Source organism: Triturus cristatus, chromosome 4_2 (assembly GCF_964204655.1).
Source record: "Triturus cristatus chromosome 4_2, aTriCri1.1, whole genome shotgun sequence".
Taxonomy (NCBI): domain Eukaryota; kingdom Metazoa; phylum Chordata; class Amphibia; order Caudata; family Salamandridae; genus Triturus; species Triturus cristatus.
The window spans coordinates 364,294,967-364,317,522 of NC_140586.1; the positions used below are offsets into that span (position 1 = coordinate 364,294,967).

General features: G+C 49.4%; 1 protein-coding gene across 1 annotated transcript in view; it reads right to left on the reverse strand.

The window, feature by feature from the left end:
* The window catches only part of SOAT1 (sterol O-acyltransferase 1), a 240,174-nt gene that overhangs the window by 51,167 nt on the left and 166,451 nt on the right, over positions 1-22,556 (reverse strand). Inside the window, exon 7 of the mRNA XM_085601804.1 lies at positions 7,984-8,266. Coding sequence (XP_085457930.1) covers positions 7,984-8,266 — 283 coding nt within the window. The remainder of the gene's footprint in view (positions 1-7,983; positions 8,267-22,556) is intronic.

Below are 22,556 nucleotides of genomic sequence, written 5' to 3' on the forward strand. Positions count from 1 at the left end.
CAATGATTTTCATGTTCGGTATTGTGGGCCAAGATGGATGACATTTATACAAAAGCAAAACATAGTAAAACCAAACCATTAAAAACTGAGAAACAGGTTAATAAAACAACTTTGACAAGGTAAAACCATGAGAACAATACATACAAACAACCATGTCTGTATATAAGAGGAAAAAAAATGCTAAAAACACATAATTTTAGAAAAGAAAAAAAAAATCTTAATATCCAACATGGCAAAGATTTTAAGAATCAGGACAGCGTGAAGATTAAAAAGGCATGGCTTGCATTATTTCTTTTGTCTTAATTTGTCTGCGCATGCCGGACCTTATTTGTGAGTGTGTAATACCCGTTTGCTTTATCAACCAGAAATATCTTTTAGAAATCCATTTGATCACATTTTACCATTACGGAAACAAGACATGCATAGAGAAGCTTGGCATAAAAGGAGATGAACATCTGTGGAAGTGACTATGCTTAGATTAATTTGTATAAAAAGAATAAAGTGTTTATCATTAGTGCATTAATAGAGTTTTTTTGTATTCTTGAAGTTTTAAATTATTGGCACTTGTCTATGCTCTCAGTTGTTACTTGCCATGTCTATTGCATACACCCAAGTGTTCACGGGAAAGAAAATCTAATATTTACATAACTGCATCGATAAGTATGCATGAGGCCAGCTTGTCAGCCCCTTTAACAAAGGTGTTCACAATATTGTTTCTTACCACAAACCTTGCACTGGCAACCCTTCAATTCTGGGTAAATAAATTTTTACGAACTAGAAAGCAGCAAGGTAACTTGAAATTGAGAGCACATATGCTAAGCTGAATTCAGGGAAGAATACACACAGATAAATACAGCGTGTACTTCTAGAACATGCACCAAGTTAAAACCTGTAAAGCTTAGGTTACACAGTGAACAATTCATCACACATACTCATGCAATCAAAAGATATACTAGCATATTCAACCCAGCATTACTCAATTCTTATTGTGGAGGTGAGCATGCAATTTTCCAGTTGAGGCACACACCATCACCTTCCATTGAGTGGCGTCAGTTTCCATGAATGCATGGTAGAATTAACAATGCACGTCTGCCTCAATCTTGGAATGTTTACAAGAAAACAAGTTACTTACCTGTAACTTTGGTTCCCCAGTATTGGTAACTTTCATAGATTCTCATGCTTTGTATCATTCCCCGTCGTCGGAATGGGAGCCTCGGTAAATAAAAAATATATCATAACCATAGAAACAAAAGAGAAAATAGGCTTAGGCCTCATCTCATTTTGTAGTATATCACCCTCTTTGTGTAAAAGAGCCCAAACATTTGCCAGGACCAATCAGCACAGCCTCACCCTTTGGAACCTTCCTGAGAGAGCTCAGAGCCTCAGATTTTCGTAGCCGTTGTGCAAACACCCACTACCTCAGTAAACCGGCAGAGCTTTCCCAGGGGAGGTGGGTGGGCGCATGAGAATCTATGAAAGTTACCAATACTGGGGAACCAAAGTTACAGGTAAGTAACTTGTTTTCTTACCCCAGTATTGGAACTTTCATAGATTCTCATGCTTTGTATCAGAATAGTTAGCAGTAAATCACCAAAGCACATTTTGGTAGACACTTGGTCTCACATAACCATCTCAGTTTACAGTAAAAACTAGTACATGGTAATCAAGAAAAAACAATCATTACAGAACCAAATGTGCTTACCAGGATGGAGGGATTGTAGGGAAAGCTCACCTCTCAATGAAAAAGATTCCTGAGGACTGCTTGACCAACAGCAGCGTCATCTCGTCCCACCGACTCCAGGCAGTAGTGTTTCGTGAAGGTGTGTACACTGCTCCACGTTGCTGCCCTGCAAATGTCTTTGATAGCAACTCCAGCAAAAAGAGCCACTGAAGACGCCATCGCTCTTGTAGAATGAGCACGGGCCCTTCTGTCCAAAGGTTTGCCCGCAGCCTGATGATAGAATTGAATTGCACTGGAGATCCAGCGGGAAATGCCACTCTTAGCGAGAGGCAACCCCTTCCGTGGTGCACTGTAGGAAATAAACAACTGTGTAGACTTCCTGAAAGATTGTGTGCGCTCGAGATAGAATTTCAGACATCTCTGGACATCCAAAGAATGCAATGTTCGTTCCGCCTGGGTAGAAGGACGTGGAAAAAAGGAATTCAAAATCAAGGGTTCATTCAGATGAAAATCCGAAGGCACCTTCGGGATGAATTTTGGGTTGGTTCTCAATATTAGCACATCCTTTTTGAACTGCAGAAATGGCTCCACTATGGACAGAGCCTGGAGTTCACTAACCCTTCTAGCCGATGTCAACGCTAAGAGGAAGGCTAGCTTCCAAGAGAGGAACTTCAAGTCCGCCCTGTGAATCGGCTCAAAGGGAGCTTTCATGAGCTGAGCCAGTACTAGGTTGAGCTGCCAGATCGGTGGAGGTGCTCGGACCGGAGGATACATCCGAAACAATCCTTTAAGGAACTGTTTTACAATCCTCGCGGACCATAGAGATGGCCCCGATGTCTGTCGTCGAAAACGGGATATGGCAGCCAGATGTACCTTGACAGAAGAGTGCGCCAGACCTGATTTAGCCAGCGACAGGATGTAAGGTAAAACCTGATGTGGCAGGGATTTATAAGGATGGAGTTTATTCCTCTGGCACCACAGACAAAACCTCTTCCATTTTGCCCTGTATGTCTTATTAGTGCTTGGCGCCCGCGCCTGAGACAAAACATCCCTGCACTCCCTGGAGAGATTCAGATGACGGAATTCTCTGTATTCAGGAGCCACGCTGTCAAGTGTAGTGACTTCGGATCCGGATGGAGCACCTGTCCCTGATCCCGCGACAACAGAGATGGAATCAGCGGCAAGTGAATTGGGCGATCCTGGGAGAGAATCAGGAGTTCCGTGAACCAGAACTGCCAGGCCCACGCTGGAGCAATGAGAATCATCTTGCACGGTTCCGCCTTGACCTTCCTGAGAACTCGAGGAATGAGGGGAATGGGAGGAAAAGCGTAGCAAAATGCACCGAACCAAGCAATCGAAAGGGCATTCCCCAGAGATCCTCGATGGGGAGCCTTGCTTGCGTAAAACCGACATTTGGCGTTCTACGGGGACGCAAAGAGGTCTATGGTCGGAGTACCCCATATCTCGAACACTCCCTCCAGCGTGGCTTGGTCTAACTCCCACTCGTGAGTCACTTCCGTCTGACGACTCAGAGCATCCGCCGTGATGTTGAGGCATCCTGCTAGGTGCTCGGCATGTAGGTTGATCTTGTGAGAAATCGCAAAATCCCAGATAGTCTGAGCTTCCTTGGACAGAGTTCGCGATCTTGTTCCCCCTTGCTTGTTGATGTAGTGCATGGCCGTCGTATTGTCCGTTCGGACCAGCACTGCACGATTCTGAATTCTGGGAAGGAACGCCAGAAAGGCTAAGCGAATGGCCATCAGCTCCAAGAGGTTGATGTGGTTTAGGCTCTGTGCGGGACTCCAGTGACCGCTGATTTGAAGCTCCTGGAGTACCGCTCCCCAGCCTTCTAAGGAGGCATCTGTGGTCACCACCATAGGAGACGGTGGAGTCCGGAATGTTAATCCTACTGCGATGTTCTCCTTTACCAGCCACCACTCGCAGGCCTTGCGCATACCTGGTGTTACCCACACCTTGTCGTTGAATGACCCTTCTGCCTGGCGCCATTGTTTGTCTAACTCCTCCTGCAGAGGACACATATGAAGCCTGCAATGCGGTATTAATGGTATGCAGGATGATATCGATCCGAGTAAGGACTTGTACAGGCGAACCGACAAATATTTCCTCTGCAGCACTTGACGAGCGGAGGCGATCAGCTTGCGGTGACGCTCCTCCGATGGATGAGCGGTGCATAGTGTCGTGTCCAGAATAGCTCACAGGAACCTTTGCGACCTGGAGAGTATCAGCACCGACTTGGACCTGTTGAGCTGAAGACCCAAGTGGGCGAACAATTGAATGCAAGTTGAAACGGCTTGAGAAGTTGCCGTGAGCGATGGAGCCTTGACGAGCCAGTCGTCCAAGTATGGGAACACTTCTAGGGATTGCTTTTTGAGAAAAGCAGCGACTGGTGCCAGCATCTTCGTGAATATCCGAGGTGCAGACCGAAGGCCAAACGGAAGCACTTTGAACTGGAAATGGCTCCTGCCTACTGTGAAGCGTAGATATTGCCTGTGAGCTGGGTGGATTGGAACGTGGAAGTACGCATCCTCTAAATCCAGGGACGCCAAAAAAATCGCCCGGATTCAGTAGACGGAGAATATCCTGGAGAGTGACCATCCTGAAGGAGAGCTTGATGAGATAGGTGTTGAGCTCCCTTAGGTCTAGTATAGGACGCCACGTATCTTCCATCTTCCGAACCAGGAATAGAAACCCTTGCCCCTCTGCGAAAGAGGTACCGGTTCCATCGCCCCCTTGATGAATAGTTGGTGGGCTTCGAGATGTAACAGTCGGAGATGTTTTGAGGGACGGGCGTCCGGAGCTCTCGTTGGAGGAAGATCTTGGAATTCCAACGTATGGCCACACTGAACAATATTCAAAACCCACTAGTCCGATGTTATAAGGACCCAGCTGTCCAGACAATAGGAGATCCTGCCCCCAACCGGTGTCCTTGGTAGGGGAGGAACAGTAGTCAGAGCCAGGAGGCCGCTATTGCCTCTTGGCATGGTCTCGTCCCTGACGATTCTGACGTCCTCTCTGGGACTGACGAGAGAAAGACGCCGATTGACCTTGGCGTTGGTTCGAGTACTGAGCCTTGTATGATTATCCTGACTGCATTGAATACTGACGCTGGTTGCCTCTGTAAGAAGTGAACCCTCGTCCACGAGCTCCTATGAATGGAACCTTCCGATAATTTAAGGATCCTAAGGACTTTGCTGTGTCCGTGTCCTTCTTGATGCTTTGCAGGGCCTCATCGACATGCTTGCCAAAAAGCATTTCCCCGTCAAATGGAAGGTCCAGGATCTTATTTTGGACCTCCTGACAGAACCAGGTTGCTCTTAACCAGCCTTGACGGCGCAAGACCGCTGACCCTGCCAAAGCCCTGAAAGCGGTAGAGGCTATGTCCATAGCACAGTCAATGACCTCAGAGGAACAACTCTCTCCTTCCATGAGGACTTGCTTGGCGTCCTCCGGACTAGATTCTGGTAGTAGATCCATAAACGGCTCCATGTCGCACCACATTTGGCGGTCGTACCTGCCTAGAATGGCTAATGAATTTGCTGCCCGAACCAACAAACTGGCCATGGTGGAAAATCTCTTCCCTACATTGTCCAGCCGCCTGCCATCCTTATCCGGAGGCGTAGTCAAAGGTGTTGAAGGATTCTTGGACTTGCTCTGTGCGGCCTAAGATATCACAGAGTCAGGCTTTGGTTGTCCAAGAAGACACACACATGCTCAATGATGGGAATTGACCTGACAGACTTTTTGTATTGTGCCTTAAAGTCATATAGAAAACAGTCCGACTGTTCCACTGTGAGAGGCAGACCAAATCCGTATCAACATCCTGTGTATCTTCATTGGTAGGTTCCGGATACGAAGTCTGAGGAACCACTACTGGTACCACCACTGGTGAGGTACGCGGTATGTCTTTAGGGAGAGGTGGCAAGTCCACTGACGGCCCTCGCGGAACCACTGATGTAGATGGATGCACTGGTGGAACGTCAGGGTGTGATGGAAATCGAGCTCTGTAGTCCTGCAACATCATCTGCAAGTCCGTAACCAGAGCAACTGGTAAAGCTATCATGTCCTGTCTCAAAGTGCGAGGACGTACGTCCTGCTGAACATATTGTTGTTCCTCCTGCTCATCTTGTCCATAATACTCCTCAGTATCAGTCTCTTGCTGCTTTACATGCAGATCTGAGGGACTGTAGGCATCCCCATACTGCTCAACCTCATCCTCCTCCTCCGACTCATCTAGTAGCATAGATGGTGGTAAAGGCGTAACCCGCCTAGGTGATGTCATGTCCAGTGTAATTTTCAACCTCTGTATTGAAAATCCAGAAATTTGACCCGTCGACCGTCCCGTCGACGGAGTCGTCGTCGAAGGAATCCCAAGCGTCGACGAATTCGACGATGAAATAGTCGACGGCACAGTAGTCTTCTTCGACGGAGTGTGAATCGTCGTCGACAAGGAGGTAGTCGACTATGCTTGAATCGACGTCGACGGTAGGATCGTCGACGGAGCCTTTGTCTTAGTCGACGGCAAGCTCGTCGACGGAGCTTTCTTCATCGTCGACGGGACAACCGTCGATGGTCTCGTCGTCGAACTCATCGTCATCAGCATCGACGACGACATTGCCGTCGTTGTCATCGTCGTCGTGGTGGAATGAAGCTATCGTAGACGATGAAACAGGAGCAGACATAGTCGACGGTCACGTCGACGAAACCAAGGAAACAGTTTTTACCGTGGAAATAGTCGTCGACGTACCTGCTTTAATCACCGTCGACGGACGCTGTTTCTTCACCGGAACCATCTGTGGAGTTCCTGCAGAATGTTTCTTAGCAGGCTTTTCCTTTTGGGACGGAGGAAAAGATATAGAAACCTCCTTTTTGTCCCTAGAGGCTGTGACCACACCAGCAGCCTGTCCCTGCCTCTCCTTTTCACTTCCGTGAGGAGATTTCATGGGACCAGCCTCCTCAGACCTTTCAGAGATCCGGTGAGGGGCTTTGACAGGGGGTTCCGCAGAGATGGAAGGAGATGACCTACCCCTCTTCTTTGATCTCCTGGAGGAGGTGCCAGAAATCGAATCCTCCTCATCTGAAGAGAGAACCTCCTTCCTGGTCTTCAGCTTTTGCAGCCATGTCAGCAATCAACCCTCTCTGTCCCGCAAAGTCTTAGTAGATAAGGTCCGACAAATCTTGCAGTCTGTGGCCTTGTGTTCCGGGTATAAGCAGTAAATACAACTCTCATGCTTATCCTCAATGAAAAATCTCTTCTTTCCACAAGAAGCACAGGGCCTGAATAAGGCTTTCTTTTCCTTTTCTGACATAATGTCACTAAAGATGTTAAAACGTAGATTTCTGAAAGAAAAAATTGAGAAAACTGAGCAGAGCTCAGTGGAGACTCCCTAGCACAACGTGCGGTAGAAAAATCTAAGGCTCTGAGCTCTCTCAGGAAGGTTCCAAAGGGTGAGGCTGTGCTGATTGGTCCTGGCAAAAGTTTGGGCTTTTTTACACAAAGAGGGTGATATACTACAAAATGAGATGAGGCCTAAGCCTATTTTCTCTTTTGTTTCTATGGTTATGATATATTTTTTATTTACCGAGGCTCCCATTCCGACGACGGGGAATGATACAAAGCATGAGAATCTATGAAAGTTCCAATACTGGGGTAATCAAACCAATTATTCCATACTGAGGCTACAGGCTTCTTACAGATGATTAGTTACAGTCCCCAATTCCAGAGGGCCATAGGAAAGCAAGGAAGATCACAATGAATATCGTTGTACAGATTACTCCGATGTCATGTTAGCAATATAAAACAGTAGAACTATGGGCACCTTTAGTTATTGCTCCCTGGAGAAAGGGCTAAAAGCAAAAAAGGATGTACCACTCCATTCAGAAAAGCTAGCAATTTAAGCAGAAAACTCAGGTGATGTCCTTAAAAGATGTTTCATGGTATGGGCTGTTGTACATCAGAGACTTAAACATAAATAAGACCACAGTGGATACAATCTAGGAGAAATGCTCTCCTGCTTGGATATGGTGTACTGTTCTATCAGACCCATCACATCAAGGGCTTTGATCGGCTATTCAGAATCATCTAACTCCAAAAATTCCCACAGTTTAAAAAAAAAAGAAAACCTTTTACCTCACTTTAGACTATTGGGTTCATAACAAAAAGTGGGTAAAATGTCTAGCATGTGAATTTCAGTTTATGCAAGCTTGGAATTCTGCAAGTACAACAGAAGAGGCACTACCAACTCATCAATATATAGATGTGATGAACCTCAGTCATGACTCACCTGCTCGAGAATAACAACGAAGCGTGATGCTGGTGGAAGATTGTTCTGAAGCACCACATACGCTGGGCCACAGACCAAGCCCAGCAACTGGAAGACCATGAAGAGCGACCCGTAGAAGAGAGAGCGAAATGTTCGGTGGGAGGAGCTCCTGTAGCCTCTGGCCCAGAGCAGGAACAACCCATAAGGAACAATGAGTGTGGACAGGAACATACAAAGCCAGACTGAGATCACCAGAGGGAATTGTCCAAAGGCGTAGACCAGGAGATCAAACTCCAACACCAACCTAAAAAGAACAGGAACAGGGGGCTATGGAGTTAAGTTGCTACAGGGAAGTAAGAGAAGAGAAGAGGGGATGAGCAGATACTAGAAAGTAGACAAAATAACCCAAAGCTCGGGTTTGCTGTCGGATGGAAGGGAGGGTAGGCCAGAGTAGTAAATTAAGTACTAGAGAGAGAGCAAATAAACGATATAAGAGGAGTTGCAGTGGGGAAGAAAAAATAGACCTCAGGGGGAGAGGAAATGGAAGATGGGATACACTGGGTTGGAACAGGGTGCTGGAGGTAAGAAAGGATAGACCAGAGTGAGGTAAGAAAGGGTAGACAAGAGTGAGGTAAGAAAGGGTAGACCAGAGTGAGGTAAAAGAACAAGTTACTTACCTTCGGTAACGATGTATCTGTAAGAAACATTAGTTAGTTAGATTCCTCACCTTAGAATATCCCCAGGCGTCAGACTGGATCCGGAAGATTTTTCGTCAGCAATACCCCTTGCGCGTCGCTAGGCGTAGTCTGCGGCACCGCGTCCAGCGTCGGCGTCGTGCGCCGGAATGACGGAGTACTTAGACGCCGCCCTCGCGCGCTGACGTCAGTTCTTGTACATAGCTTTCCGCGCCAGGAACGCAGAGCCATGCAAAGACCGACACTGGTGCCAAAAATAAAATCTAGGGGCCTGAAAAGGATAACCTTAACCCTAGATGTCAGTTCGCAGAACGGGGAGGATGGGTGGGTCGGTGAGGAATCTAACTAACTAATGTTTCTTACAGATACATCGTTACCGAAGGTAAGTAACTTGTTCATCTGAAAGAAACACGTTCGTTAGATTCCTCACCTTAGAATAGATACCCAAGCAATACCATCCCCGGTGGTGGGTCTGCGAACCAAGATCACACCAGAAAGTCCTGGAGGACAGAACGGCCAAAGAAGCCATCCCTCCGGACTTGGCTGTCAAGGCAATAATGCCTGGCAAACGTGTGTAGCGAAGCCCACGTTGCCGCCTGACAGATGTCCTGCAAAGGGACACCCCGTCCCAAAGCAGTAGTAGCCGCTGTGGCCCGAGTAGAATGGGCGCGCAGCCCAACAGGAGGGTCCTTTTTTGCCAAGGAGTAACAAATTTTGATGCACAAAACGACCCACCGAGAGATGGTCCGTTTGTGCACAGCTTTCCCCTTCTTAGCACCCACGTATCCAACAAAAAGTTGGTCGTCCACCCGGAACTGCTTTGTGCGGTCCAAATAAAAGGAGAGCGCACGTTTTGGGTCCAGACGGTGGAGCCTCTCTTCCTCTTTGGAAGGATGCGGAGGCGGAAAGAAGGTGGGCAAGGTGACAGACTGCCCAAGATGAAATGGAGTCACCACTTTCGGAAGAAAGGAGGGACGAGGCCGAAGGACAACCTTGTCCGGATGAACAGAGAGAAAAGGAGGCTTTGAAGATAAAGCCTGGAGCTCACTCACCCGTCTAGCCGAGGTGATGGCTACCAGAAAAGCAGTCTTAAGCGTCAGCAGACGAAGAGGACAATTATGAAGAGGCTCAAAGGGAGCACACATCAGAAATGTGAGAACAAGATTCAAGTCCCACTGAGGCATTGCAAAAGGGACAGGAGGGAACGTGTGAGTAATGCCTTTTAGAAAGCGTGTAACTACAGGGGACTTGAAAAGAGAAGGCTGATCAGGAAGCCGCAAGAAGGCAGAGATGGCAGCAAGATAACCTTTCAGGTGCCCAGGGCAGAGCCCTGCCGGGCCAAAGAAAGAAGAAAGAGGAGAACCTCAGAAAGAGGGGCGGAAAGGGGATCCACAGCCTTTGCTGTGCACCATTCCACAAATTTGTTCCACCGGCAGGCGTATACCGTCTTTGTGGAGGGACGCCTGGCTGCCAGAATGATATCACAGACTTCAGGAGGCAAGTCAAATGGCATCAACTGCCGCCGCTCAATCTCCACGCATGGAGGTGGAGGCTGGACAGGTTCGGGTGGAGGATCGTCCCCTGCTGCTGCGACAGAAGATCCTCCCGAAGGGGCAGACGTATCGAAGGATCGGTCAACATACTGAGTAGCTTGGGATACCAGTACCTTCGTGCCCAATCCGGAGCCACCAAGATGACTTGGGCCCGGTCGTGCCTGATCTTCTTCAGCACTCTTGGCAGAAGTGGTATAGGCGGACAGGCGTACAACAGACCGCAACTCCACTCGTGACGAAAAGCGTCGCCGAGCGAGTGCCGCCTTGGAAATTCCAACGCGCAGAACTGCTGACATTGCGCGTTCTCTTCGGTAGCGAATAGATCTAACCAAGGCTCTCCCCACTGCTGAAAGAGACCTTGCGCCACTTCGGAGTTCAGACGCCATTCGTGATCCATCATGCACCGGCAGCTGAGTTAGTCTGCTCTGGCGTTCAGAGAGCCCGCCAGATGTTGAACCACTAGGGTGACGCCCTGGTGTTCCAGCCATGTCCAGACACGCAGAGCCTCCTGACAAAGGGTCCACGACCCCATCCCGCCCTGTTTGTTGCAATACCACATGGCGGTGGTGTTGTTCGTGAACACCTGCACGACACTTCCCCTGACAGAGGGAAGGAAGGCTTTCAGTGCAAGTCGGATCGCTCTCAACTCCAACAGGTTGATGTGGAGACGAGACTCCGCCGGAGACCAGAGGCCTCAGATCTCCGCCTCTCCCATATGGCCACCCCATCCCAGGAGGGACGCATCCGTCACTACGACATGCTCCGGTTGGGGAAGGGAGAGGCTCTTGCCCTTGACCCAATCGCGGTCCGTGAGCCACCACTGCAACTGCTGTGCAGTGCCCTCCGAGATCAAGACATGGTCGGACAGGTTGCCGTGATGCTGGGCCCACTGAAACTTCAGGTCCCACTGCAGAGCCCGCATGCGCTGCCTGGCGTGATGCACTAGTAGGATGCAGGAGGCCATCAGCCCCAGAAGCCGCAACACTAGCCTGACCGAAACCCAGGATAGAGGCCGAAAGATGGGAATCAGGGCCTGAATATCCCGGACCCGCTGTTCCGGCGGATAGACCCGGAACTGCGCCGAATCGAGAACCGCTCCGATGAAGAGGAGCTTCTGAGAGGGACTCAAGTGTGACTTCGGCACGTTGATGGAAAATCCCAGCAAATGCAGGAGATCCGCCGTAGTCTGGAGGTGGGAGACGACTGCCTGGGGCGAGCCCGCCTTCAACAACCAGTCGTCGAGATAGGGGAAGACTGGAACCCCTGATCTGCGCAGATGAGCTGCGACCACCGCCATCACTTTCGTGAACACCCGAGGGGCACTGGTGAGGCCGAAGGGGAGCACGGTAAACTGAAAGTGCTCTTGGCCCACCGTGAACCGCAGGTAACGCCGGTGGGCCGGCAGGACGGGGGAATATGCGTCCTGCAAGTCCAACGCTACCATCCAGTCTCCAGGGTCTAGGGCAGCTAGAACCTAAGCCAAAGTCAACATCTTGAACCTTTCCTTCCGGAGGAAGGCATTGACGTTCCGGAGGTCCAAGATAGGGCGTAGGCCCCCTTTGCCCTTCTTGGGAACCAGAAAGTAGTGGGAATAACAACCACGACCTACTTCTGGGCTCGGAACGCGCTCGACGGCCCCCTTGGCCAAGAGGGCCGAAACTTCCTCGTGGAGAAGATTCAAATGATCCCCCGAGATACGGTGGTGCTGCGGTGGCATGGCTGGAGGGGTCGTCTCGAAGGGGAGGGAGTAGCCCCTTCGGACGATTTGCAGCACCCACCTGTCCGATGTGATGGACCGCCAGTGGAGCAGGTGATGGCGAACTCTGCCGCCCACTGGCGTGGAATGGGCCTGAAAACTCTGACTAGGAAGGCTTTGAGGCGGATGCTGCCGGGGTGGATGTGGGCTGACCTCGTCGTCCTCCAGAACCGCCTCGGCGGAAACCGCGACCGCGCGCAGGTTGGTTCTGCGGCTGGTGGCTAGGCGTACGTGAGGAGGCACCCCTTCCTTGGCCACGAAAGGGGCGAAAAGCGGAAGTTTGCGACCGCGGGGCCGAGAGGCCCAAGGACTTGGCCGTAGCCCAGGAGTCCTTAAAGCGATTCAGCACACTGTCCGCTTTCTCACCAAAAAGGCGAGTGCCATCAAAGGGCATGTCCATGAGAGTGCTCTGGACATCACCCGAAAAGGACGTGGACCGCAGCCAGGCGTGACGTCTAAGCGCCACCGTGGTAGAAATCGCCCTACCCAGCGAGTCCGTAGTGTCAAGCCCACAGCGGATAGCATGCCGTGCTGCATCCCTCCCATCGGCCAGAGCCTGGGTAAGTCGTGTCTGGACCTCCTCCGGACACAGGGGCAGCACGTCCTCCACCGTATCCCACAGAGAGTGGGAATAACGGTCCAAGAGACAGGCGGTGTTCAAAGACCGCAGGCCCAAACTAAGGGAGGAGAACAGCTTTTTGCCAAACTGTTCCAGTCTCTTGGAATCCCGGTCCGGCGGAGCGGTCGGGAAGGAGGATTGGGAGGTAGAGGCCTGGATAACCAGGCTCTCGGGGGTAGGGTGTTGGGACAGAAAACTGGGGTCACCCGGAGCAGGGCGGTGGCGCCTGGCGACGTTCCTGTCCACAGGAGGAACGGTGGAGGGCTTGGACCAGGTGCCCTGCAAAACGTCAATAAGGGCCTCATTGAATTGCAGCAGAGGCTCAGTGGAGCTTGCTGCAGACTGAAGCACCTCAGTGAGGACATTAGTCCTCACAGCCACGGCAGGTAGCTCGAGCCCAAGGGCTGCGGCCGCCTTGCGCAGCACCACAGAGAAAGCAGCACCCTCCTCCGAAGCCACAGTCGGAGGAGAGATGAATCCAGTGTCTGGAGAGGTATCCAGCCCACTGGCCTCCCCCAGTTCATCTGCCCAGTCCTGTGACATCTGAGCCTGAACGGCCATAGGATCCTCGGATCTCTCCCAGTGGTCCCCATCATCCGATTCCTGGTATACAGGAGGAAGGAGCGGAGCCGGGCGATAGACATAATGTGTCTCCAGCGGCGCCGAACGCGGCGTCCATCGACGCCGTATCGGCGCCAGGCCCGGAGCGGGGCTGAACTGGGGCTCGACGTCGAGCGGAGTCGGCGTCGGAGGTGGTACCGGTGTCGACGCCGGCGGAGGAGGCGTGGCGAGGTCGACCGGCGTCGGCGGGTACTCGGGAACTGGTCCCTCGGGCGCTTGCGGCGTCGAGGCCGGAGCCGTCAACGGCGCCGGGGCCGGAGCCGCCGGCAGGCAAGGCAGCCCAGTCGGGTCCGCGGGGCCCGAAGGCGCGCCAGCGGGCGTCGACGGCGGAGCCAGGCTCCTCATGGCCGAGAGGAAGGCACTGACTTCCGCCGGCGTCGCGTCAGTCCCAGGGACCGGTGGGTATGGGGACTTGCGCGGCGCCTGCGGCTCCGCCGGAGCCGCGGGGGTGGAACCACCCTGAGCCGCGGGGGTGGAACCACCCTGACCCTCGGCAGAGTCGCGCGACCGGCGAGGGGAGTCCGAAGAGCGGTGTCGCCTCTTGGACTTCTTGGAGTGCTTCGACTTACCCGAAGACTTGGATCCCGACGACCGATGATGATGACGTCGGCTGCGGCTCCGCGACCGATCCTTGGACCTCCTCCTGGACCGGGATCGAGAGGGGCGCGGAGCCGAGTGGCGAATCTCGAGAAGCTTACGGGACCGCTCCCGTCTAGCCTTCGAGGTCAGGGCCTTGCAGTCCGAACACGACTCCGCGTCGTGGTCGAGGCCCAAGCAGTAAAGACACCGGCGGTGATGGTCCGTAACCGACATCAAGCGGCTACAGTCAGCACAGGCTTTAAAACCAGGCATCCTACCGGCACCGGAGTCGAGACAAGATCAAAAAGGATCGAAAAAAGTTAGTCAAAAAGTGACTAAAGGGGTAGCTCTCCCGGATCTGCGCTTACTGGCGCGGAAAAAAGAAGAACTGACGTCAGCGCGCGAGGGCGGCGTCTAAGTACTCCGATGACGTCATTCCGGCGTACGACGCCGAACGCGGAGCCGCAGACGACGCCTAGCGACGCGCAAGGGGTATTGCTGACGAAAAATCTTCCGGATCCAGTCTGACGCCTGGGGATATTCTAAGGTGAGGAATCTAACTAACGTGTTTCTTTCAGATAAGGATAGACGAGAGATAAGAATTATACGGAAGAGTGAATAGAATAGAAGGTGGAAAGAGGCATAGGGAATAAAGAACATACCAGAAGTGAAATGGGTAAAAGGAAAGAGAGAACATACAACAGGGGAGATGGGTTGGATGGATTAACAAATTAATGAAATGAGTAAATAAGTTTGCAGCTAGAGAAGAGAATAGACAGAAGAGGACAGGAATTCGAGAAGAAAGAATTGTCCAGAGCTGAAGAGAATTTAGCATACAAATGAGGGAGATAAACGAGAGAGAACAAAGCATAGACCAGGGGGATGCATAACTGAAAGAAGGATGAATTGATTGAGTAGGGAGAGACTTACAGATATTAGGCAGAAGCGAACAACGAACACAGCAGTGAAATTATTTCTTTATCCTCCTTTTAGCTCCCTGCTATCTAGTGCAGTGTTGTTCTTTCCTCAATCTATCTACATATCACCGCATCCCTATTTAAGGAATGAGGTGTACTGCAAACATTGAATACATTTCTTCATTAGAGGTGAATACATTTTTTCATGAGGCGAAATTATAACTTGTTCCATGGAATGGTTTTGGCCAATTGGGTGTCATCATATAGTCTTCAAATCTACTCACTTGCCCAGTGTACATAACATTCAAATCAGTGGACATGCACAAAAACACAACTGAAGACCACAACTAATGCTGCAACCTAGCAAACAAGGCCCACTGTGTATCAATGTCAGCACTGACTAGCTTCAGTAAAGCATTATCCTATGAGAAACGTAGGTGGCTCACTCCAACGTGCTTAGCTTATTATGAAATTTCTCTTACAAGAAAACTGGACTGTTCGGAATGAAGGTTTGTGCAAAAGCAAAGTTGCTTATAATGTATAATTATGTATTTCTAGGTCAAAAAACGCCTGCCTGTTCTTCACACATGCAAGGTCAATTTCCCCTTTAATAACTGCTGAGCTAGATATACATTTCAGGAACTGCAGCCTATTTTTTAAAAATATAAAAAAGAAAAGCTAGAGCAGCTGAAGGTCCTGAAACGTTTAGGTTTCCCACTTTAAAAGGACAAATGATAGCAAGGTGAAAGGCAGAACAGCATCCAAGAGACTATTAGGTACTGCATATATTAGTAGACGGATGATTATACATCCGCATTTTAAACATATATGTAGTTATAACTATAATTTAAATTTAAGACAGCCATAAAACGCATACATTTAACATTTGCTTGCATTATTGTTTTTAGCGATTATTGCAAAATGCAATTCATCAAAAACAAGATCAACAAGGTGTACTTTATTTGCACACTCAGTAAATTGTGCATTGTCCTCAGAACACAGTGAGTGATGACAGGGTTAAAAGTGGTATTACAAGGGTTCCAAGAGCCCTATGTGAAGAGAAAACAAATGCCATGCTTAGCCAATAGACCCTGAAGAGAATGTTACCTGCGAATGAAATGTCAATAACAGTTGCTGAGCATCTGATTTTAGACAGGTGAAAAAGGTCCCCACAAGGAGATTCATTGGCCATACCCGAAAGTGAAGAAGTCTGATATACATCTATACTTGTACGCTGTGGACCTGGGGAGAAACACTTGTTGACAGGAATAATGGAAGGTGGAGGAGCCTACTAGATGATGACCTGGGTAGCCTGTTCCTTGAGGTCAAAGGTTTTGCTGTGACCAATGTTAAATACAAGACATGCATTTTAAGACTGAATGCAGACACCCAGAAAGCTGAATGCGTTGAAGTGGAGCGCTTTAAGTCAGGTACCTAGATAGAAATCTTGATAGCGAGCGGACCAACCGAAAGGCACATGGAGGTTTCACGCTAATGGAATTTTTTTAAGTCAAACCTCTCAGCATTAATTCAGGAACAGTGTGCAGGGGTTGCAAGTTCTTTCACAACTTCTAAGGGCATAGGGGTGCAATGGGCTCCGCTGAAGGCACTGAGGTAGTGGAAGGAAGTCCCCAGGGTTTCTCCGGGCAGGCACTGTAACAAACTCAAATCAGGGGTATTTTCTGGAAACTTCTCTTCCTCTCCCATAAATTCCCACATTGTTCAAAGAACTCCAGGACATTCTTTGGCAGAAAAGTAAATGTGAGAGAAGTTCCAATCAAGGATAAAAAGTAAAGAGCATGAGATTCTTTGCCTGCTCCATTTTTTCTTACAAGTTCAAAATACATCAAAACTATAATCTGGTCAGGGACAAAAGAGCTGAGAGAACAAAAGGATTTTAAACAGAATAGAAAGATTTGAAATTCTCGCAGCCATAACAGGACAAAATTAACCAAAACACAAGCAAAACCGAGTTTTCAGATGTCTTGCTTTAAAGAGTAGACTAATGATCTATCTTTAAACAGCCAAAGGATTGCACTCCGGGACAGAAGGTGAGACCCTCTGAACTAAACTAACAGGAAAACTACACTATCTATGAAAGCTTCAGAGATTGCAGCCTCTTTGCGTTTTTTATTATCCTACTGGCAAAGATGTTAAGTCCTGTATTTAGTAGGGTATATAGGTTTAAAATAAAATTTAAAAAATGCTCTTTGCAAATGTTTCCAGGAAATAAGTCAGTGTCTATGAATATTGATAAAGATTCTAGAATGGAGAAATAGGATTCTTGTTAGAGCGGACACCCTTAGGCTACATGTGCCCAGTGCCTGTAAATTAAATGCTACTAGTGGTCCTGAAGCACTAATTGTGCCGCCCACTTAAGTAGCCCTCTAACCGTGGCTCAGGCCTGCCATTGCAGAGCCTGTATGTGCAGGTTTACATTGCCACTTCAACCTGGCAGGGTGAATCTCTTTCCAGGCCTAAACCTTCCCATTTATGCATATATGTCACCCCTAAGGTAGGCCCTATATGGCCCACAGGGCAGGGCGCAATGTATTTAAAAGTCAGGACATGTAGTTCATAGTTTTACATGTCTGGGTAATGAAAATCTCCCAATTTCGTTTTTCACTACTGCAAGGCCTATTACTTCCATATAACATTGGGATTTCCTTATTACACCTTTTAAGTGTATTCCCAATTGTGAAGAGATGGACTTTTCAAGTTTGGTGTCACTGGACTCACAGTTTAAAATCACAACTTATGGTGAAGTTGGATTTTAAATTACAGTTTGACAAATTCCACTTTTAAAACATTGGCATTTACTTTAGCTATTTAGTGCCTGATGCTGATCTCTGTTAATTCTGGTTTGGGTGACAGCTGGCCTGTGTGTATTCCCTCTAAACAGCCACACACAATGAGACCTTAGGTGTGTCTTGATGGGCCATCCTGGGAGATTGGAGGGAGAAGCTGGGCACTGCCTCACTTTTACACCTGAATAGGTGGTGTCCTGTCCACGCACAAAGGGCTGAAAACCCCCCTGTAGAGTGTCTGGAGCCAGGGCAGGAAGGAAGGACCTCTGTGCACTTCAAAGCTTTCTTTGAAGTCTCCACCCTTCAAATGCACAACTTGATACAAGTACTAGACCTCTGACACCTTGACTTTGGTACACTCCTGGGAATGTGTCCACTCTGCCAGGAAGAAGTACTGTTGTGCTGCTAAAGGACTGCCACTCTGCTGGACTGCTGTTTACTGGACTCCTACCTTGCTGTGTTACCATGCTGCCTGCTGCTCTCTTGCGTGGATGGGAAGGACTGGACTTGCAACACTTGAACCCAGAGTGAATCCAAGGGCTTGCCTCTTGATTCAAGTCTCAGGGACACTAAAGATTTCCAAACCACCTGCTTCAACACTTGGACTCAACTACCTGTTAGTCCGCCTTGCCAAGTGGTGCCACCCCAGTCCTAGAGCCTTAGAAGTGGTCCTAGATGTTTGCTACAGAGGAACCGATGCATCCTCTGCTGCAAGAACAGAATCAACGCATCGCCGCTGTTGTGGGAACAGGATCGCGGTCGGACTGAACACTTGACTGTGTCACGGTCAGCCATGACTAGATCTTCCCTTAAGCACTTTTTCTAAGTGATATTTATGCTTATTGATTTTTTACAAATTAATAGCTCAATTTCTACTTATTGGATTTTTGTCGTTTGTCTTGTTTTATTTATAAAATTAAGATCTATTTTTCTAAACTGATGTTAAGTCTTTTAATTGCGTTTTCACTGTGTTATTGTTTGAAATGTAGCCCAAATACTCTACACATTGTCTCTTAAGTTAAGCCCGACTGCTCTGTGCCAAGCAACCAGAGCACAGGATGTGTTGCGACAGGATTCATACCTCTTCCAACCAGAAACCCAATTTCTAACATTGGTGATCAGCGATGAGAATAGAACTGTCCTCCTTTATGCAGTGCCATACAGTAACTAGGTGTACACTACCCATCCACATTTTTCCAATTTCTCCCCGTTTTGTATTTTGAAATTTTTCCTCTTCATCATGTCTCTGCCTGTGGGTTCCACAACTGGAGCCATAATATGTGAGCTGGCCAACAAGGAAACATATATAGTGGCCCAGCTTAAAGACCTTTGTAAGGAGATGGGAGTTCCTGCCAAGACTGCCACCAAGAAGGTGGAATTTCAAATGGCGCTGAGGGCCGGGCCAGAAGCCTGCTCCAAGGAGAGAGATGGAATGGGGGAAGGCCAAGAATGGCTCTCCTGAGGAACCACCTGCAGAAGTTGAGCGAGACACCCCTGAATTTGAGCTCCCTGTGAGAGCAGGAAGCAGTGGGAAGCTGAGGGAGAGGAAAGAGGAGAGGGAATTAAAGCTCCAGGATGGTCAAATTTAATATGGAGGCCGAAGAGAAAAATATTGAAAGGGAGGCCGAAAAGGCTGAGGCAGAGAGAGCCTTAACAGCGAAGAAGGCCAGGCAGCCAGATTCCAGCAGTAATGGTGGCAGCATACATGCAGTACCTGATGGAGACAAAAGGGTTTGTATTCCCAAGGATTTGGTGCCTATTACGTGGTGGGAGATTACATTGATAAGTGGTTTTCGGCTTATGAGCTTGCAGTGAAGGTTCACACGGTTCCTGAGGAGCGCACGGGGGGCTGGGGGAAAACACATGCCAACACCTGTGAGGGACACACTTCTAACAGAGGTTGGGGATCAAACAAAGTACACCCCCATGAAGACCATTTTGATGACCAAATTTGGTCTGACTCCCGAAATGTATCGCAAAAGATTCAGGGACAACCAGAAGCTCACCAACCAATCCTGGGTAGATTTTGTTGAATACTCCAGTATAGCACTATGTAGCTGAGTGAAGGGCAACAAAGTTAATGATTTTAATGGGCTGTACCATGTGATCATGAGAGAGTATATGCTCAGTATCTATTTTGCAGAGTTGTGCCAGCACCTAGTTGACAGTAAGCTGGCTGACCCCAGGAAGCTTGCTGAGGAGGCGAACCTCTGTGCTAGCACCAGTGTCTAAAAAGATATCTGGAGGGACACCCACAAAGGTGATCAGGGTTCCCAATGAAAGAAGGGGGGGGGGGCTTAAAAGGAAGAATTTCCCAAAAGGTCCCCAAAATAATTCCCAAGGGAGGAGTGGTAACCAGTCTCAGTCTGATCCTAAGAAGAAGGGGTTCTTTGATAAGACAGGGAGGTATGTGCCCCAATGCCCAGAGTGCTACACATATGTGCACAACAGGGGCAACTACAAATGTCCCAAGAAGGTGCAGCTGCCTCCCACCGGTGGGCAGCCAACAGGGTTGGCGAGGATAGCATTTGGTGAGGAGGTAATCCCAGTTAGTTTTGGGGGACAGACAGTGGTGACCCTAGTTTCCCTGGTGGATAGACACATGGTGTCAAAAGGACACATGCCTTCAAATACTTCAAAATATAGGCAGTGGGTCACAATCAATGAGCAACGGGTGGAGGCTTGGAGAGACACAGGAGCCAACATGACAACTGTCAAGTGTCAGCTGGTGTTTGAAGAGCAGGTCCTACCGAACATATCCCACCAAGTCGTAGTCGCTGACAATCGTGAGAGCCATCTACCAGTGGCTCTGGTTCCCTTTGAGTGGGGAGGGGGTCTCATGTTCTCTGAAAGTTGCTCTGAGCCCTGCCATGCCCATTGATTGATTGCTAGGCAATGACTTGGAGCACACTACCTGGAAGGGGGTAGAGCTCAGGTCTCACTTGGAGATGATGTGATTGCCCGAGTGGTTCTGTATGACCACATGGTCTATGGCTGCTCAGAAAGGCAGTCAAGGGCATCTGGAGCCTGGTACAATGGCCCAGACAACTGCCACAGAGAGGGGCAGGGTGTATGGGAAACCGGCCCCTGAAGTTCCCACAGTGGAGGTTGAAAGGTCCACAAGGAGGAGGCCCTTTGAGCCAAATGGGGAAGACACTGCTGCCCTAGGTGACCTACCGGAGCTTGCTGGGTGGCAAGTTGAGGGTGGGCCTACCAGGGAGGAATTCTGCCAAGCGCAGAAAGAGTGCCCCACTCTTGAGGGTTTGAGGCGACATTCCTCAGCCCATGCAGAAGGTGAAGCCTCTGGGGTCACCTGATCTACTGGGAGAATGATCTCCTTTCTAGGGAGCCTAAGGTTCCTGGAGCTGGGACAGCCCATGTGTTGGTGGTCCTCCAGTGTTACCAGACCTTTCTACTGGATTTGGTTCATGATATATCCGTGACAGGACATTAGGAGCAAGACAAGACCTTTGCCAGGCTGGTCTCCGACTTTTATAGGCCCCAATGAAGACTGCCTCAGATGCAATCTGCAGGTCCTGTCCTACCTGCCAGACCAGTAGGAAGTCCGAGATAAAGCACAAAGCTCCTCTGGTCCTATTACCTGTCAATGGCACATCCTTTGAAAAGGTGGGCATTGACATCACTGAACTTTGGACTCCCCAAGACAACAGGTCCGTCCCGGTCTTGGTGGACCAAGCTACCCGCTACCCAGAGGCAATCCACCTTAGGACAGTGACTGCACCCATGGTGGCGAGAGCTCTGATGGGGATTTTTACCTGTGTTGAGTTCCCCAAGAGGTAGTGCCAGACAGAGGTACTAACTTCATGTCAGTGTACATGAAGTCCATATGGGAAGTGTGGTATAACTTAGACGTTCACCACACCCCATCACCCCCAAGCCAAAGGTTTAGTTGAGAGATTCAACAAGACTTTTAAGGGCTTGATTAGGGGGCCTGCCTGAGCCGTTGAGGCCTAAGTGAGACGTTCTCTTGCCATGCCTTCTCCATGCCTACAGGGAGGTGCCACAGAAAGGAGTAGGGTTCAGTCGTTTTGAACTCCTCTATGGACACACTGTTAGGAGACCTCTTAGCCTTGTCAAGGAGGGGTGGGGGAAAGCTCTTAAGAACCCCCCCCCCATGATGTGGTAAGCTACATGCTGGCCCTCCGCAAACAGATGCACCACCTCTGGAAGAAGGCCACCCTGGTGAAGTTCCAACCTGGCCAAAAGGTCATGGAACCAGTACAGCCCAGATCTTCCCAAGACTGCTGGACTTGCCCATATGAGATAAAGGAGCGAAAGTGGGAGGCCAAGTACTTGGAACCCGCTAAGAGTGCTACACATGAAGCAACTGAAGCCTCATTTAGAGGTCCGAAGTGAGCAGATAGTGACAGATGAGGGAGTGGAAGAGGAGATTGCACCTCGCCCCTACCTCCTCTCTACACAGGAGCACTATAGGTCAGTGGAGGGTGTCAACATCTCACCACACTGACCCCGGAACAGCAAGGTGACTATTATCAGTTGCTGGGATACTGTTCTCGCTCACCCCTGGACTCACATCTGTTTGTCCATGACGTTAACACGGGAGACAGTCCCCCTGTAAAGAACACAATTTACAGGTTGTCAGACAGGGTGAGAGCCTGCATCAAGGAGGAAGTCTTCAAGATGTTGGCCTTAGGGGTGATTGAGTGCTCTAACAGTCCCTGGTCCAGCCCGTGGTGTTGGTACCAAAGGCTGCCCCACAGGGTGCCAAACCAGAACTCTGGTTCTGCGTTGACTACAAAGGGCTCAACTCAGCCACCAGGACTGATACACACCTCATCCCCAGAGCTGATGAGATAATTGACAGGTTAGCCGCTGCCAAATTATTCAGCACTTTTGATTCCACATCAGGGTACTGGCAGATCACCTTGACTAAGGGGGCAAAGAAGAGGTCTGCATTCTCAACCCCAGAAGGCCATTACCAATTCCGATGCCCTTTGGATTAAAGAACTCCCCTGCTATCATCCAACGGTGAGTTAAAAGGGTCCTAGCTAGTGAAGAGGCTTTC